Source organism: Talaromyces marneffei, chromosome 2 (assembly GCF_009556855.1).
Source record: "Talaromyces marneffei chromosome 2, complete sequence".
Taxonomy (NCBI): Eukaryota; Fungi; Ascomycota; class Eurotiomycetes; order Eurotiales; family Trichocomaceae; genus Talaromyces; species Talaromyces marneffei.
Window position 1 is genome coordinate 1,790,100 of NC_072349.1, and position 16,777 is coordinate 1,806,876.

The following is a 16,777-nucleotide window of genomic DNA, read 5'->3' on the forward strand; positions in this document are numbered from 1 at the left end:
GTACTGGTACTGGTACTGGTACAGTAAGAGGGTGTATGGCTTCTCACTATCGGCATTGTACAGTTGTCCTCTTGTCGCATCTGATGTATCCAGTAGGCATCAATCAGTTGATTGACTTGATTCCAGATGCCACGGTTCGCTGATAGAAAAAAGCAATTCAATTCGGCTAGGAAGCACTACTGCCCCAGTAGCCTTGCTGCTCGGCAATACAGATCCTTGCTGTTGCCTCGTGTCATGCCAATAATTGCGCAGCCAAGCCAAGCCCTATGTCAGACGCGACATGTATCCAGAGTCAGGCAATAGGCACCAGGGGTAGTCTAGTTGAGCCGAACATGTTACATATCAGACGTCCATGGATCAGTTGGCGAGGGATCAGTATATCGGTACACGCGCATAACAAATAACTTAAGCAAGTCCTGCATGCGTCCATTTGCTAATTATCGACTGACTATTCAGCCAACTATCTCTTCCTGTACGGCGTATATACTACGAGAGTATTGTACATGCAACGCATCTGCAACACACACGACCCCTTTTACTAATATTGCATTCCACATTCCGGTGGCTTGCAGGGGCCTACTTCCTAGACACGCTACCTATTTCCGGCGATCCATGGCTATGCTTCTTCTTCTGCTAACTACGTCGTATATCTAGACATTTTCTGTTCCTACCTGCTGTCTTGTATTCGTCTTTTGGTGCTGTTACTTTCATATACCACAGTGTCTCAGTTGGGGATGATTGCAGGGTTGTAAGCCTGCTTTCTGTCATTGGGGTTCTAAAAGTTAATAACTACTGACCTGCGAGTGCTTACCTAGTAGAGGAGAATCCAGAGAGAGCTCTCTTTGATGTATCTTGAAGTGTCGATTGACATGATAAATGTCCCGCGTTAGGCTTGACATTTGTAGATGTGATAACTAACGGCGCCGAGTGTCGTCAGCAAACCAGTTCGACTTGATATATGATTTTGAAGGTGGATGGACCCGCAAAACTACCTAGATTGCTTGCATACTCCTTTCAGATGTTTTCATGAATCTTCGAGATCGTGCGAGTTCTATCGACTAGACAGGTATCGATCAAGATAAGACATTCGACACAGTTCGTTGGCCCTGATTCATTCTCCAGAACCTTCTTACCCACTACGTACGTACTCGGTTATTTATCAATCTGGTCCATAGTGAGTCGCACGAATAAGTGGACTTCACGATCGATTTCTTAATCTCGATCGCATTTCCTCATTTAGCAATAGAGTAAGCACTGAATCTCGCTCGGCTTAGGGTTGCATGCATATCAGGGTTGGCTTCGATGCATCTGATAGGCCAAACTATACCACGAGCGGACAAGGGTAACATGCTCGATGTTTCATCGATGATTCTTTAGCTTCCATGGTCCCTGGGAAATGTAAGTACGTACTCCTCCGTGATTACTCGTGGCTCAATTCTTTGGCACCTTAATGCTGGATTGTCTCCCAGCAAGAATATACCTTAGGGTTATTGTAACTTACAGGCAGTACCAGCTACTCCATCGATAACGGGATCGTCCGTTAAATATTCCAGACACTATCGTCCAACTCTACACGATGCGCGCTTTTACCGAAAACAACCAGAAAAAGCCCCAGATACAAACCATTGACCAAATACCTTGAATTGAAATCGCGATCATGACCTCTAGCGGACTTGGCAATGCATGAAATGTTACTCTAATTACCTCGAGGACTTCACGACTGGTTTATACCTCAGTTTCCCAATTAGGCTAGAGACACTTTATTCCCCGAGAGAAGCTTGATTGCACAGACTTTACACTACGTATCTGGCCAGTCCTTCCAATCGATCGCTGATCGCTAACTCGCACTACGCTTGAACGGCGCAGAACCAGTGCAACATGGTTGAGAAAGAGCGGTTCCCGCTTCAAAATGTTCAGTTTGTCGGATACTCTTCTGAGTCCGAATCAACGGTCCTGTGGGTAGGCATACGTAATTGCTTGTCCTTGAGGCAGTTCATCATGGGATCTCATACATCCAGATCGCCCCGAAAATGCAAGGCTACCCTCTCGGAATGCTTGAAGTGACATGTACCTACACACCTGACCACAATGATCACCGCTAAACGTGACTCGCCCTCGGGCCGCCTTGGACAAATCTCAAGCCCCAAGGCTCAACCAGTTCTCATGGTGAAGGATAGGGTTACATGTACTGACCCACCAAGCACGTTAGTGCATCGAGAAGGTCTTCAGAAAATGTCGGCAGTCTTATGATTTGCGTGCCATAAACATAGTCTGTTTCCACTGGGGGTGGTGCTATTCGTTGCATTCTCTGTAAGTGTGGCCGGTGGCCCCAGGAAAGTGACCCTATCTTCTAATTATCAACCCACTGGCCATGAAACCTACCGGACCGTCCGTCGGGGGTCGGAGCATTTGTAGCATGGTATTTCCGATACGGGGAAGAAGCGAATCACCCCCAATTGGGTATATAAGATGGCGAAGTACTCCCTTCAATATGGGGATGAGAATCATCGTTTGGGACATCGAGGAACAGAAGGCCCAAGATGAAGACGACATTGGCCACAGTTGCAGTCCTTTCCGGACTTGCCTCCGCATGGATGCCCGGCGTGCATAAAGACATCGTCTCACTCAAGGGCGAGAACCTCTTCAACAAGACAGACCCCATCACCAAGCGCTGGCTACCAGCATCCGGCAAGATTCGCGGCGTCAATCTCGGATCTCTATTCGTCTTTGAGCCCTGGCTCGCCGAAAGCGCGTGGAGCAGTATTGGATGTTCGGGCCAAAACTCCGAGTTTGACTGCGTCAGTGCCCTGGGCCAGGAGACTGCCAATACTAACTTTGCGGACCACTGGGGGTCGTGGATTGTTGAAAATGACATTGCGACCATGTCGAGTTATGGACTGAATGCCATTCGTATTCCTGTTGGATACTGGATGCGAGAGGATATTGTATATAGTGATAGCGAGCATTTCCCTCAGGGGGCATTGTCGTATCTTGAGCAGATATGTGGCTGGGCTTCTGACTATGGTTTCTATATCATTATTGACTTGCATGGCGCTCCTGGTGCGCAGGTTGCACATAATGCAGACACTGGACAGGTACATTACACCATTAGATCCATATGTCACCATCTACCCCGGGCTAATCGAAAGTTTGTTTGATAGTACGCTCCGACCCCCGGATTCTACGTCGACTACCAATTCGAGCGAGCCCTCAAATTCCTCGAATGGATGACCACCCAGATCCACTCGAGTGACAGCTTCCGTAACGTCGGTATGCTTGGGATCGTGAACGAGCCCGTGCAAGACTCCAGCCAAGTTGGCACAATGAGATCAACCTACTATCCCGATGCGTTCAGCGTGAGTCTTCCCTTTCCGGTTTTATACCTTACATAACCTAAACTCGAGTTATCCAGAGAATCCGCGCCGCTGAAAGAGCCCTCGGCATTACCGCCAACAACGAACTCCACATCCAAATGATGAACAACCTCTGGGGCTCCGGCGATCCCACCGAATACCTAACCGACAACTACTTTGCCGCCTACGACGACCACCGCTACGTCAAATGGGACACCAGCGTCGCCGTCAGTCAGGACAACTATATCAGCACCTCGTGCAACGACAACCGCGGCGGAAACACGCCCACAATCATCTCGGAGTGGAGTCTGAGTGTTCCCGACAATGTACAAGATACCGCGGGCTGGGACCCGAGCACTAACAAGGACTTTTATGCAAAGTGGTTTGTGGCTCAGGTGATCACTTATGAGAAGCAGGATGGTTGGTTGTTTTGGTCGTGGAAGTCGGAGTTGGGTGATTATCGGTGGTCATATCAGGATGCTGTGGCTGCGGGTGTTATTCCGACGGATTTAGACTCTGTCTATGGTCTGGGTGTGTGTTGATAAGCGCTTCGCCACAGGAAGGACTGTATATACGTGTATATAAGTTGACTAGAGAGCTATATCGTGTTCTTGAATAATGCAAACATCTCTTATATAATTAAGTTCAACACCGTATCACTCTTTGAATCATACATGCCATTTCTCAATAATAATCCATAGACTCGTATGAAGCCATGAAACAAGAAAAGAAAGAAAGAAAGGGAAAAAGTCTTTGACAATATGGTATATGCAGCAGAAATGACGGTCAAGATTCCAAAACGCCATCGCCTATGCCCTGTCGTGCGAATCATACAATCTATGAATGCATAGAGCAGAAGAGATCAGATAGAAAAAGGAAACAAGATATAAGTAGGTGTGACACCATGACAGTAAGAATGAAAGGGAAAGGGGAAAAATAAGGAACGACACATAACTCCGATGGATATATTATAGCACATCAAATAAAGATTGGAAGGACACTTTATATCGTGGCTCTGAAGCGAGAAAATAGATCTTCCAGCAGGTGCGCAGTTTTACCGTGGGGGTCCCTGACCGGAGCGTCGCTGCGTAAAGCTTCTGCGAATACTTTGACCCCACGCTGAATCGCCCAGACTTTGCATCATATCTTGTACAATGACACTATTGTCTTGCGAATTGCTGCCTTGAGATGACTGGCCGGTAATGGATTGCGAACGGCGGGGGGAGTCGACACCCAATTCTGCTGCGTTTTGACGTGGTGATAGTGCAGCACCAATTCTTGACCACTCGCTGGATGACTCTGCCGCAATACTGGTATCGATATGTAAAGACGGTCGAGCAGAGCTAGTAGGCGATACTGCACTTGGTTGAGAGATTGTTGAAGACAGTGTCAACCTAGAGTCCTTTTGGAGACTTGACTCGCCATCAAAATAGTCGTCCTCAACTTCATGGCGTTCTTGATCCTCAACATAGATTTCAGGGATTGAGAATTGTGGAATAGTCGTTAGGCGAGCCGATTTGCGACTCTCGATGCGCTTGCGGAATCGACGAGACCAGTACAGGGTATCAAAAAAGCCAATAACAGTGTTTCGTCGGACAGCCTCTTCAACACGTTGAAGTCTGGTACGACGCCGGAGAAACTCCTCGAGACGTAAGCTCTTGCTGTCAACAATGATTTTATAATGGGCGAGAATCATCAAACACGCAGAGAATGACACTCCACGTTCTACGTCGGCCGACACCAGAACCTCCTCGTAGAAGGTATTCAATCGTTTTCGGCGAGCACGGATCTCCTCAACCGGAATTTGATCAATGATACGGGCTAGCTTGGAAATATCAACTTCATTGCTACCCGCCCTTTCTGAAGGGTTGAAAGAAACCAACGAGTCTCGGGGGTTGGGACCACTTCGGCACTTTTCAAGTATCCGACCAACAGTGAAATTTCCATCATAGATACGCATCTCAAACACGCCGGAAAGTTCCTATAAATACGTTAGTATCACATGTCAGAGCGGAAGAGGGATTAAACTTACTCCTAGAAGCCTCGGGAATTGCTGCTTGGTGATAAATCCAGAACCATGAGGATCGAAATTAGCCCAAGCTTCCTTGAAACGCCGAATCTCATCTCGGTCAATAGTATAAAGACCAAGACCACTGCTCCGCTGATACACGTAGGAGAAACTCTCGTAAATGAGAGAGACAAAAAGTGATACGAAGAGATACATGCTGATAACGTTCCAGGCGATGAAAAGACCGCGAGCCCATCCTTGACTTCCGCAGTCTGATTTAAGGAACTCATCATTCAATGTACAATACGGCCGTTCCATGGTTGCAAAGTCTTCCATGAGCTGGTTCCAGCCTTCGCCTGCACTAGTACGGAAGAGCAAGATTAGGGCGTTTGGAACATCCCGAAAGTTGATATTGTTCGTTTCGTGGCCTCCGAATTTTGTGAGTCCGAATGTTTGTGTCATTGCTATGGCGAATACGAGAAATAAGACAAACCAAGTTGCTAACAGGTTGACAATAGATGTCAAACTGGCAGCAGCCGTCTTGAAAAGCTGATCAAGTTGATTGTTGCGGGGGATGATCAAAAGTGTGATAGAAACAATGAACAGCTTGTTGAGTTGCAGTACAGCGTTCATGCGGTTGACGTTGCGGAAGATGAAAGCAAAAATGACCGTAACAAAAGTTCCTGGTACGACTAAAAGGGAGTAGAGATCCCATGAGCTTCGTCTAAAGCGAGGCCAACCGAGTCCGATGATACGTATAGTGATATCCGCAATATAGAATAGGGTTAGAATAAAAAAGAGTACATCTAGTTCGATATTAGCCTCAGCATACATATAAACAATTGACAACATACCTCTGATAATATCCCACAGATCCGGATACGGATACCATTCCAAAGTGAGAAGCAGCAGATGGAATACGAGCAAACCCGTGATGAAGCGCGCCCATTTGCCGTTCTTTCTCGATGCGAGTCGATAGCATGTCTTGCGCCAGTTCTTAGCAAAGGCGTTATTCGATCTTTTCGATGGTGATATTTGTCTCAGAAGTTTCCTCAACTCAAGCCAGGAACGCTGCTCCGCTGTCAAAAAAGCAACTCCTGTTTGTTCCGTATAATTTCGCATGAAGACGGTGACAAACAGGGTCAACACAAAGACTGCACCGAGCAAGTTGAAGACAACGAAGAAAAGACCATTGGCTTGTGCTGCCAAACTCTGAGGCTGTTGGCCAACTCCTGTGATGCTCATTGCACTCGCTTGCACATCAATCCATCCTTCTTGAGAAACGATCTGAAAGAGAATGAATAGAGAGTTGCCGAAATTATCGAAACTATAGTAAGAATTGTCGGCTACCCTAGGCGCCAAGACCCCCCAGTTGTATGGAGAGCTCTGGTATTCCCCGATACAACCATCGAGACTCCCAGAAAGCGAACCATCGTTACATGATATCATTTGTCCACTGAAAAGGTTTAATCCATAGATGGCAAAGGGGATGAGAAAACTCATCGAAACGAATGCAGCCTAAAAAAAATGATTAGATGTGTCAAAACCTCACGTGCTCGAAGAACTTACAGAAATAACTTTCCAACCGCCGATGATGATAACAGAGTGGAACGTATCCCTGGCACTATCGCTCACATTGAGAAGTCTCAGTGCCCTCAAAGCTTTAAACGCACCGACAATTCTGGACACATTTCCAGTGGTAAACAAGGAAGTAAAAATATTGATCCAAAGGGTTATAAGTACGACACCGTCGAGAAACCCCCAAGAACTTCGGAAATAGGCATTCGGCGTCCAGAAGAATCCGTCGGCGATGACTTTAATCACAGCTTCGATAGTGAAAACTACTGCAAATCCTGCATCAGTCCAGACAAACCAGTTATCGGGCGTGTATTCTCGTGTCAGAAAGTATTCTCTCTGGTAGAGTGGCGTCGTGATACAAGCCAGTAGAACCATTGCAACAATACAAGCATAAATAAAAGCCGAGAAGGTGTACCACAGCGGCTTGTAAGGTTCGACACCTTCAAATCGATGACTGCCACGTCCTGGTCCAACCATACGCTGACATGCTCTTCGAATCGGATTCTTGGTGCTGAAAATATACAAAGACTTATTGTATAACGGATAACGTTGGAGGTATTCTCGTTGCGCGATTTTGCGTTGCTCAGAAGCCATCACCACCTCTTTCGCTAAAGTTCGAGGGTCAAGTTCGTCGTATGCCTTTGAAAACTTCAACTTAGAGTAGAAGGGATTCGGCTCCTGGTTTAGGAATGTCTTTGAAATTTTGGTCCAGATTGTAGAAATCCAGCCTGGTTGTAATGCATCTTTACCCACAGATGGTTGATGTGGTGTCTGAGAGTCGAATGAACCAAAGTGCTCGTCAAGAAACTCCTGCACTACGGCATCCTTGAGAAGCATATCCATAGTAGCAGGGCCGTAATCTAGAGGCTCCCGATTCCTAGCGTTTTCCCGGCCGAACTTGAATATAGAAGTCAGAGCAAGATTGCTGGCCGAGGAGGACCCGAGTTCTTTCTGTTGCAAAAAAGCCTTCACCTGATGCAAACGCTTCTGATCTTCCGAGATATCAAAGCTCTCTTGAATGACAGCAATAAACATGTTCAAGATAATGAAACACGAGAGAATGAACCATATTATGATAAACGATGCCGAAATCCAGGAGGTGCCATAAGCCTTAGTGTTTGTAGTTGAGCCGTACAGAATTGTAGTCCAATTCTCGGTAGACAGAATTTGGTACATGGCGAGGAAAGAATTGTATATAGTGAAGAATGTCATCTCAATCGTGCCCCCGTTGTCGTTTTGGGCTGGGATCACACCGCGGAATAACTGCACTGCAAATATGGCTGCGAGATATGTAATCAAAAACACGAAGAGGATCAGATTCAGCAAACCAACAACGTTGCGGAATACGACCATGATAAGGTCTCTCGTCACCGAAAACGCCAAAACGATGCGGTATATACGCAATATTTGAAAGAGCGTAAGCCCCATATATACTTGGCCCGAGGAGTGAATCGGCGGAATTTGTATGATACATGTTATCACCGCGAGAGCAAGGTCGACAAGGTTGCGCTTGCTATGATGAAAATGTCTCCAGTCAGACGCAAACCGTAAAATTATCTCCAACAAGAGGACGAAAGTAACGGCAGTTTCGGTATCGCTGATGAATCTTTCTGTCGATTGACTCATGGTTGCGCTTCGCATACACTGAACGATCAGGTCGTACGCAATCAAGGCAATCCATAACCAACTAGTCTTCTCGTATAGATTTTTGAGATGATTGACTTTGTAACGTTCCGACTCGTCAATTTCAGGTTCCTCGAGTTTTTCCATAGCGAAAGCGCTTTGCCTGCTCTCCTCTCGAATGACTTGAAACGAAGACGTGATGACAGCAACTAACAAGTTAACCATCCACAAACTCAGTAGCACAAATCCAACGGCAAAAAACAGGGCAGAAGCAAGATAATCTGAATTCGTGGTATAATAAAGGAGATCGGTAAACGTGTTGGAGCTCATGATCACAAAAACGAGTTCAAGAGAGTTGAAAATATTGTCGAAACTCATTGTATCGTTGTACGGATTGGTTCCTTCGATACACATCGAGCCCTGAGGGCAAAGGTAACCTTTTGGACTGAATGGAGATGGATCGTTGTTTGCGTAAACCCAAGGCATCGCTTCACCTGTAGAGCTATCGAGATACCCTCCACATAATTGGATAACATTATAAGGGTCGTTCATAGTGAAATTACTCTGGCCTTCTGGGTCGATCCAAACGCAAGATCTGCGAAAGCTGGACTTGAAGCTTTGAATGCCCACAATGGCGAAAAGCAACCAAAAGAAACCAATGAGGAAACCGACGTGCACAAGTAGTGGCGCCGATTTCTTCAAACTTCGTAGAATGACCTAACTATGTTAGATTGATGTGCTGGAAAATTAATGAATCAACTTACCGAAGTTCCATCCGTGATACCAAGCAGTCGAAGTAAACGCAGACAACTGAGCATCTGGAAAATATAGATATTATGTTTGCTAGAATAGCCTGTAATTTGCAGGCCGAACGAGATCCAATATGAAACAACTGCTAGAAAGTCTAATCGGTTGAAAGAGTGTCTGAGAAATGCTCTGTAAGCGAGTCGTTTACGTGACCCATGGCGAGGATCATCCGAGGAATCGGTGAATGGCTGTAGCCCCGTGACAGTCTTGCGCAGATATGAGGGTTGGGTGTCCTCAAACTTGACAGACTTTGTTTTTGTTGAAGGTTGTCGTTGGAGGGACAAGAGGCTTTTGCCTCTTTCAACAATCGCTTTTTTAAACCCGAGCGACCTGTCCATGGTACTGTACTCTGCCGAGTTCCAGATAAAGCCAGATACTATAATCCTGACAAACAACTCAATCGTATAGATGACAAAAATAACGAACAAGGCATAATCAATCGCCTGTGAGCCCCATTTCTCAGATCGTGGGTGAGTCCACACTGGGTGGGCAGATTGGATAGTCAATAATACGGCATGGACCACAATGACCAGCAAAATAAATGGTTCCGTAGCTGGATGTACTAGAATATCACATAGCCATGTTCTCAACGGGTTGTCCGGACTGAATATGCCAAGTGATTTCCCCCTAAAGGGGTTGACGGTTGACCTCCAGGTTGTTTGAGAGCTCCCTTTCTCGGAGACACTCTCCATTCGATGCGGAATATTGTCAAAGTCTTGTTGCGAGGGTGGGCTTGGTGGCTCATCGTGTTTCGACCTCTTCGTTGACTCCCGGCGCAGAATCGCCTGCTCGACAGGCTCGTTACTTAAATTGACGACACGCTGTGACATCTTTTGCATAACGGTACCAGCTCTATGCAAAGCTGAGCTGGACACAGATGGTGACAAAGAGCGCGAACGTGAACGACTACCACCTGCACTGCTGCTGCCTCGTCTCCTTCCTCCAGTCTCCAGATCATCACCCAAGCGGGAACTGCTGAAACTATTTCCAAGTCTTACACTTTGCATGCTTGTCCTGCCTTCAGACTCTCGGGCATTTGCGCCACTGATAGGCTGAAGATATTTCTCATCCGTCAACGGCGCCGTGTCGTCGATCGGTACAATTGGAGAAGGAAAATAATCATCGGCAGCTGCCTTTCCGGCGTGTCCAGACGGTCCTGGAAATGAACTCATCATAAACTCTTCGCTATCGGAACGCCGCGGTGACGATGGACGAAAGCCAAAACCTATCGAACCCATGGCCTCGGCGAAACCACCTGGGTCATCGACAAAGTCATGGTCATCGGACGCATACGGATTGTTCTCTCTTAGTCTTGCGGTCGATGGTTGCGTGATTCGTAGACCGACTCTGTCTTTGGGACTGGGCGAATCCTCCGCGACGCGCTCGTACGTCTTGAAGCCTCCCCCCGTGAGTAATGATCGTCTCGGTCCGTGTCCAGTCCTTGCGCCGCTACTCCTCCTCCTCCCTCGGCGGTCATCGATGTTCTCAAAATCGTCGCTTTCATCTCTAGATAAATTTTGTAGTGGAATTGCGCGTTGTGACGGATCTCGACCAGGAACGTGGCCCTGATTATTGTTGGATGCCATGGTTGCTAGGAACTAGTCTCCAGTCAACGGCACGCATCGCCGATTATCCTAGATCACCGGTATTGGCGCATGAGGATTATAACGTGGAAAGCATTAGTATTATATCGGGTCTTTGAGAGCGAATCGTGATTTAATTAACGTCGACGTCTGAAGGAGTTGTAAGAGTTAGTCCTGTTGAGTCCGGGGCGGGCTGACAGCAATGCAAAGGGGTTGGTTTCACGATGGATGATCGGATCGACGACGGCAGGACAGTACCACGGAGTATGCAACTGCAGTTTCCTCTGCAACGTGACAAGAAGAATAGTAGGAACTAAGAAGGGTACTCGGTAAATTATTATTGTGGTCAATGGTGCCTGTCTGCCACTATGGGTCTGTCAAGGGCCGCCGTGCACAGCCTTGAGGACAGTACGGAGTACAAGTTGTACTACGGGTATGTAGTCTAAAAATAAAGAATAAGTTACTCTGTAAATTTACTAAAGCAGCCTTAGCCTAGATTCAGCTAGGTTTCCGCAGACTGAGACATCCATTGCAGCAATTTTACCCGCTGGCTCCATCCTTGGCGGGTCAGCCACTGAACCCGAACCGTTTATTCGTGACATTTTCTTCTTTTGAAGATCGAGTACCGAATATTCGATTCATATGGCACCGCTGAGGAGGAGAAACCACTATACCATGACTACTGGCTGTCTGAAGCATCACCGATTTCCCATGCGAGCAACACAGACCGTTGTGCCAGCTCATATACGTACGCCGCGCCGTAATGTATGGAGTAACTAACTTATCATATTACGCACGCCTAATCAATTAACTTAACTAGCAATTGATGGCTTGAAGCACTTAGCACTGTGGCGCAGCTCTGGGCCATTGAGCGGCATTCTACCCAAGCCGTAACACTATAGGGCACACACTTGAATTTTACAGGAAGGTGGTGAACCGAGTGCTCGGCTTCCTAGAGATGTCCGCCATACTGGGTATTCAAGCTATAGTTACTATGCTATGTAACTTATAGTTAAGTGACAAGGGTCCGAAGTACACCCCTTCAGACCTGGCCGAAACGTGAATAGTGCGCCACGTTCTTTGGACGTCTCACATCGATTCGTGCCTTTCTATTGGATTAATTGGCATCTAATCTCATGGCGCATGGTTGCAGACTGTTTGTGTGTATCTCGAGGTCATTATGAATACATCTTGAAGTCGATCGCTGAGGCTCACGACATATGGATGAGATAGCCATGGAGTTTTCTTAGTCAGTCTCCATGGTATCTCCGCGACTGCCAGAGGGCCTTTCCGTGACCTGTTTGCGAATTCCTTCTACGAAGGCCTCAACTGCCACTCCCCCGCCTAGAGGAACGCCGCCCCTTCGAACAAACCCTCCATTTTCCACTGGGACCTTGAGCGCTTCACTGATACTAGGCAAACCGCCGTCTCTGATAGCAACAGTAAGACTGCCCAGGCTCTGGGTGAATTGTGGGGACCGTAATACACGACGGAGAATGTCTCTCTTCTGCTCTAGATCAAGTGAGAGAAGAACAGCTTGCGCCGTCTCCGCGTTAATGTCCGATGCAGGTATGTCGTCAATGTTCTGCGCTAAGAGAAGAAGAGCTGGTGGGAGAAAGTTGAGTAAGTTGTCAACTTGGTTGTCATCGGCGGATTCAATCATCGGAATTGTTGATGGGGGTGATAGCAAGTCGGCGAGGGTGGTGTAAAGGTATTCTTCGCTTTGAGACTGAGCGGGTTGGTTTCCTCCTTGAAGAGAGTTTAAAAGACCTTGTATCACCGAGGACGCGTCCGGCTGACCAGAAGAAGCCCTATTACAACATCCATCATTAGCAAGTCTGCAAAAGTTTACGCTAAAAAAACAGCCTAGATGTATAGCTTGTTTTCAATGCAGGAAACACATGCTATTGTTTGTGTCCTTTATCGCAATCTTGTAACAAAAATATGCATTCCATAAACGCCTTGCAACGAGATTGATCGGCGGCACCGAGAAATATGACATGATGCTGGATGAACATTAAACCTCAGGGAAATGTACCTACGCTCGGCCGCCGTCTGCACCACCTTCACGGGACTCTTCTCCTTCCTCGCGAATGTCACCACCCGTAGCGTCAAAACCGGCACCGCCGCTGCCGTGCCCGCCATGATTGTCACTGGGGTGGTGCGATCCTTCTACATCTTCCATAGTAGCATCGTCATCGCCATCGTCTCCACCGTGTTCGTTCGAGGGGAGATTAGCAATCTCCCTCTGTACATCAACTTCTTCTCCTTGCAACAGGGTATCCACAATCTCCCCTAATTTCAGGTCTCGGGGGCTGAAATATGCAAGGTCATGCTCATGTTGGCTCTTCGACTGTAGCCAGAATAGATATCGCTGCGAGCTGGAAGAGAATTTCAAGACGTAGATACGCCCGTTCGTGGGCGCCCGCGTATTTTCTTGGGTTGATCGGTAAGGAGTGAAGGTGCCGTCGGATGGTACCATTACTAAGTCCAGCTCAGGATCCGTAAGTGCAGCAGACCGAGGTCGCCAGCAGAAATGAATGAGATCATCTTCGGAGTAGAGATAAATATATCCTGGAGTTGATTTTGGCTTAACTTGGGGAGGGCTGGTAGAGGTCTAGAAGCAACAGGAGTCAGTGTTTGTTGTTTTGAAAGCTCATGTGGATGGCTTTGCAGGCAGTTATTGATACGCACATCGAGATCACAGATTCCGGCCTTGAATGTGATTATGGGCGCAGCTATAGACATGATGATATCTGTCGGGTGCGAATGATGATAGGAGGTGAAAGGAAAATATGTCGAGGATGAGGATTGTTGAGCTTGAAAGTTGATATCGGGTGTGTGTGTGTGTGTGTGTGTGTGGCTAGGTAAGCTTCAGCGGTACGTCAGAAGCTCTCTTTACTACGAGTAGTCACCCTCAAAGACCAAAGACGGACTTGCACATAATGCTGCTGTCGACAACCGTAGACGGACATCCTGCACTACAAGAACAACCAGCCAGCCGTAGTGCGGCAGCCAATCACCGCCCAGAAATTAGACCGCCGAATGTGCACTAGCGCATTTCGGTTAAAGGATAGGGCTTTCGGTGCCCACAAACCCTCACGATTTCCCGCTCTGGGCCACACCAAGTCAACTCCTCCGACTCAACAACTATCATCGTCGACAACACACCCATTTTCTTTCCGGGCACGTTCTTCGTCACATAACGGGCAAATATGTCGGACGCTCAGACGAAGAAGTTTGGAAAGGGCGAGCGGACGATCCCTCACCACAGCCAGAAGGCTCAGAAGTGGTATCCCGTGGACGATGAGACGGCACCCAAGAAAGTCAGTGAGCCTTGGAAAAGAAACATGCGGTTGAGAATGCAGTGTCTTGCGGATTGGAAAGGGTTTGAGGAAGAAGAAAGTCTCGACACTCGAGAGGTGTGGATTGTGGAAGAGACACATTCGCTTTTTATCGCAGCCAACAATTTCCATGCGATATCACGCAACCACACGCAGGCGGCTCGAGGGCTCAAAGACCAGTTTTTGACACCCTGCAATCCGACAAGACACTGCATTTCCAATCGGTAATGGCATTCAATCGAACTCGAGCTAACATTACTATCTACAGGTCCGCAAGACCATCCGCCCCGCCAAGCCTCGTGAGAGCCTCCAGCCTGGTACCATCTTGATCCTCCTCGCTGGTCGTTTCCGTGGCAAGCGCGTTGTTCTCCTCAAGCACCTCCCCCAGGGTGTCCTCCTCGTTACCGGCCCCTTTAAGATCAACGGTGTTCCTCTCCGACGAGTGAACGCTCGCTATGTGATCGCCACCAGCGGCAAGGTCGACCTCAGCGGTATCGACGCTGCTACCCTCGAGAAGGTCGCTGCTTCCGACTACTTCACTAAGGAGAAGGCTCAGGAGAAGAAGACCGAGGAGGCTTTCTTCAAGCAGGGAGAGAAGCCCGAGGTGCGTTGCAGAGACAAGACCAAAAGTGATGACGTGCCATACTGACAATGATACAGAAGAAGAAGATCACCAGCGCTCGCGCCGCCGACCAGAAGGCCATTGACCAGTCCCTTTTGGCCACCATCAAGAAGGAGCATCTCCTTGCCAGCTACCTTGCCACCAGCTTCAGCCTCCGGAAAGGCGACAAGCCTCACGAGATGAAGTGGTAAATTATGACAGTTGCATAAGGGGTTATGTTTTTTTCGAATTTGATGTGCAAAAATTTTTCTACAAACAAAAAACTTTCTATTATCAACACATGAGAAAGGAGGATTCGGCGTTTGCAAATGGGCTTTTTGTCTCTCCATACCGTGTTGTGGATATGGGTTTGAAAATGGAACTGCGCGAGTGGGGATATTAAAAAACTATCATTTGCACCTGCTTATGTCTTTTTTTTTGTTAAAAAAGAAAAAGAGTTCTTTCACATGGGCTATCATGAGACACATGTAAACTCGATTTCGGAAGTCAGCAGCTTCCAACTGCGTTAGATTTTTTTTCTTTGTGTGGCTGCTCTACACCCAGATACCGCATAATGAAAATCCAACCCAACTTTTCTTGTTCCTTCTGTCTATGACTATAATAATGACATTCTCAAAATATGCCTTAAGCAAATGGCGACTAAGACTCATATCTTACAATCGTATATACACATCAGGCTTTGCCGTTGACTCTTCTTCTTCGTGTCTTGAGCTTGTCCTTTGCAAGAGAATCCCCTATATGATCAGTCGCATCCTGAACCGCTTTGCGAATCTTCGCATCAATATCCAAGTCCGCAAGCTCCGCTCGCACATCCTCCTCAATCGTCTCGCTTTCATCGGCGGTAGACCCACCCAACCAATCCAAAACTCCCCATGCGCCGTAATTCCCATCTCCGCCTGAAATCACATGCATCTCTGTACGACGAGCTATTCCACCTAGCACAAATCCTAGGGGCATACTGGAGTAGCCGGAATGCGTCCAGGTTTCTTCGAGAGAAACGAGTCCGAGGAAGACCATGTATGTAATCATGTGGAAGCGGAATAGTGCCGCTGGTACGTAGACGGGAAGGAACTTCCACAATAGATAGCAGAGCGGATGGTCGTAATGGGCCGTCAAGGGCCAGGGTGCTCGTAGGCCATGGTACCATGTTTCATGCAGACGATTAACACGCAGTCTATCATTATGAAGTATAAAACGATGAATAGTATAGTTCATAATCTAGAAGTAATCCTCAGCATCATATATAAGCGCCAATGGGAAGGATCGAAACAAACCTCTCTAACAATAAACCCTCGCACAATATCAATCGTGATGCCCCAAGGATACGGCAACCGTATCGCAACCTTGATCAAGCTCCGTCTGCGAAGCACCTTGGTCAAAGTAAACTCCGTAGCACCCTGCACTGCAATACTAAGCAGAATATTGAAAAGCGACCATCCTATGATTTTAATCTCTTTGCGACTAATTTTGCGCCGCTTATGGCCCGAGGGCAGAGCAATATGGCCTTGCGCTTTGATTGAGGAAGCTGCAGAGGGAAGGATAGTATCGAAGAGGAAGAAGAAGATTGATGGCACGAGGTAAAAGACTAGGCGTATAGCGAGGGTGCCGAACAATTCAATTCGGAGTGGAGGGTGCGAAAGGACGAGGGTTGTCCATGTCATCCAGAAGAAGAGGAGATTGAGGCTGGTGAAGAGCATTGTAGCGGTGTAAGCCTTTTCTCTCCTTGATGAAATGTATTCTTAGAACCACATAAGAAAACAACAGATAATCTATTTGCCGGTTAAAGCATTGTCTGGATGTTTGCCATTTGGAGAGAATACTTGTACATACTTGATGAATCGAAATGAAGCGAGATCGCG

The 16,777-nt window shown here is 47.3% G+C and overlaps 5 protein-coding genes across 5 annotated transcripts; 2 read left to right on the plus strand and 3 right to left on the minus strand.

Annotated features, from left to right (window-relative positions):
- Positions 1-2,540: 2,540 nt before the first annotated feature.
- On the plus strand, positions 2,541-3,895 carry EYB26_003003 (uncharacterized protein; the record flags this gene model as incomplete). The annotated part of the gene is made up of 3 exons (XM_054262307.1): positions 2,541-3,095; positions 3,162-3,356; positions 3,413-3,895. 3 exons carry the CDS (start codon positions 2,541-2,543, stop codon positions 3,893-3,895), a joined length of 1,233 nt encoding a protein of 410 aa, XP_054118282.1.
- Positions 3,896-4,407: 512 nt separating this feature from the next.
- Positions 4,408-10,955, minus strand: EYB26_003004 (uncharacterized protein; the record flags this gene model as incomplete). The annotated part of the gene is made up of 5 exons (XM_054262308.1): positions 4,408-5,334; positions 5,386-6,167; positions 6,216-6,879; positions 6,931-9,279; positions 9,327-10,955. 5 exons carry the CDS (start codon positions 10,953-10,955, stop codon positions 4,408-4,410), a joined length of 6,351 nt encoding a protein of 2,116 aa, XP_054118283.1.
- Positions 10,956-12,198: 1,243 nt separating this feature from the next.
- Positions 12,199-13,700, minus strand: EYB26_003005 (uncharacterized protein; the record flags this gene model as incomplete). The annotated part of the gene is made up of 3 exons (XM_054262309.1): positions 12,199-12,763; positions 12,995-13,569; positions 13,647-13,700. The coding sequence occupies 3 exons, from the start codon at positions 13,698-13,700 to the stop codon at positions 12,199-12,201; spliced, it is 1,194 nt and encodes a 397-aa protein (XP_054118284.1).
- Positions 13,701-14,167: 467 nt separating this feature from the next.
- Positions 14,168-15,109, plus strand: EYB26_003006 (uncharacterized protein; the record flags this gene model as incomplete). The annotated part of the gene is made up of 3 exons (XM_054262310.1): positions 14,168-14,278; positions 14,565-14,900; positions 14,957-15,109. 3 exons carry the CDS (start codon positions 14,168-14,170, stop codon positions 15,107-15,109), a joined length of 600 nt encoding a protein of 199 aa, XP_054118285.1.
- A 481-nt stretch (positions 15,110-15,590) lies between these two features.
- EYB26_003007 (uncharacterized protein) lies at positions 15,591-16,615 on the minus strand (the record flags this gene model as incomplete). The annotated part of the gene is made up of 2 exons (XM_054262311.1): positions 15,591-16,136; positions 16,193-16,615. 2 exons carry the CDS (start codon positions 16,613-16,615, stop codon positions 15,591-15,593), a joined length of 969 nt encoding a protein of 322 aa, XP_054118286.1.
- Between the last annotated feature and the right edge of the window lie 162 nt (positions 16,616-16,777).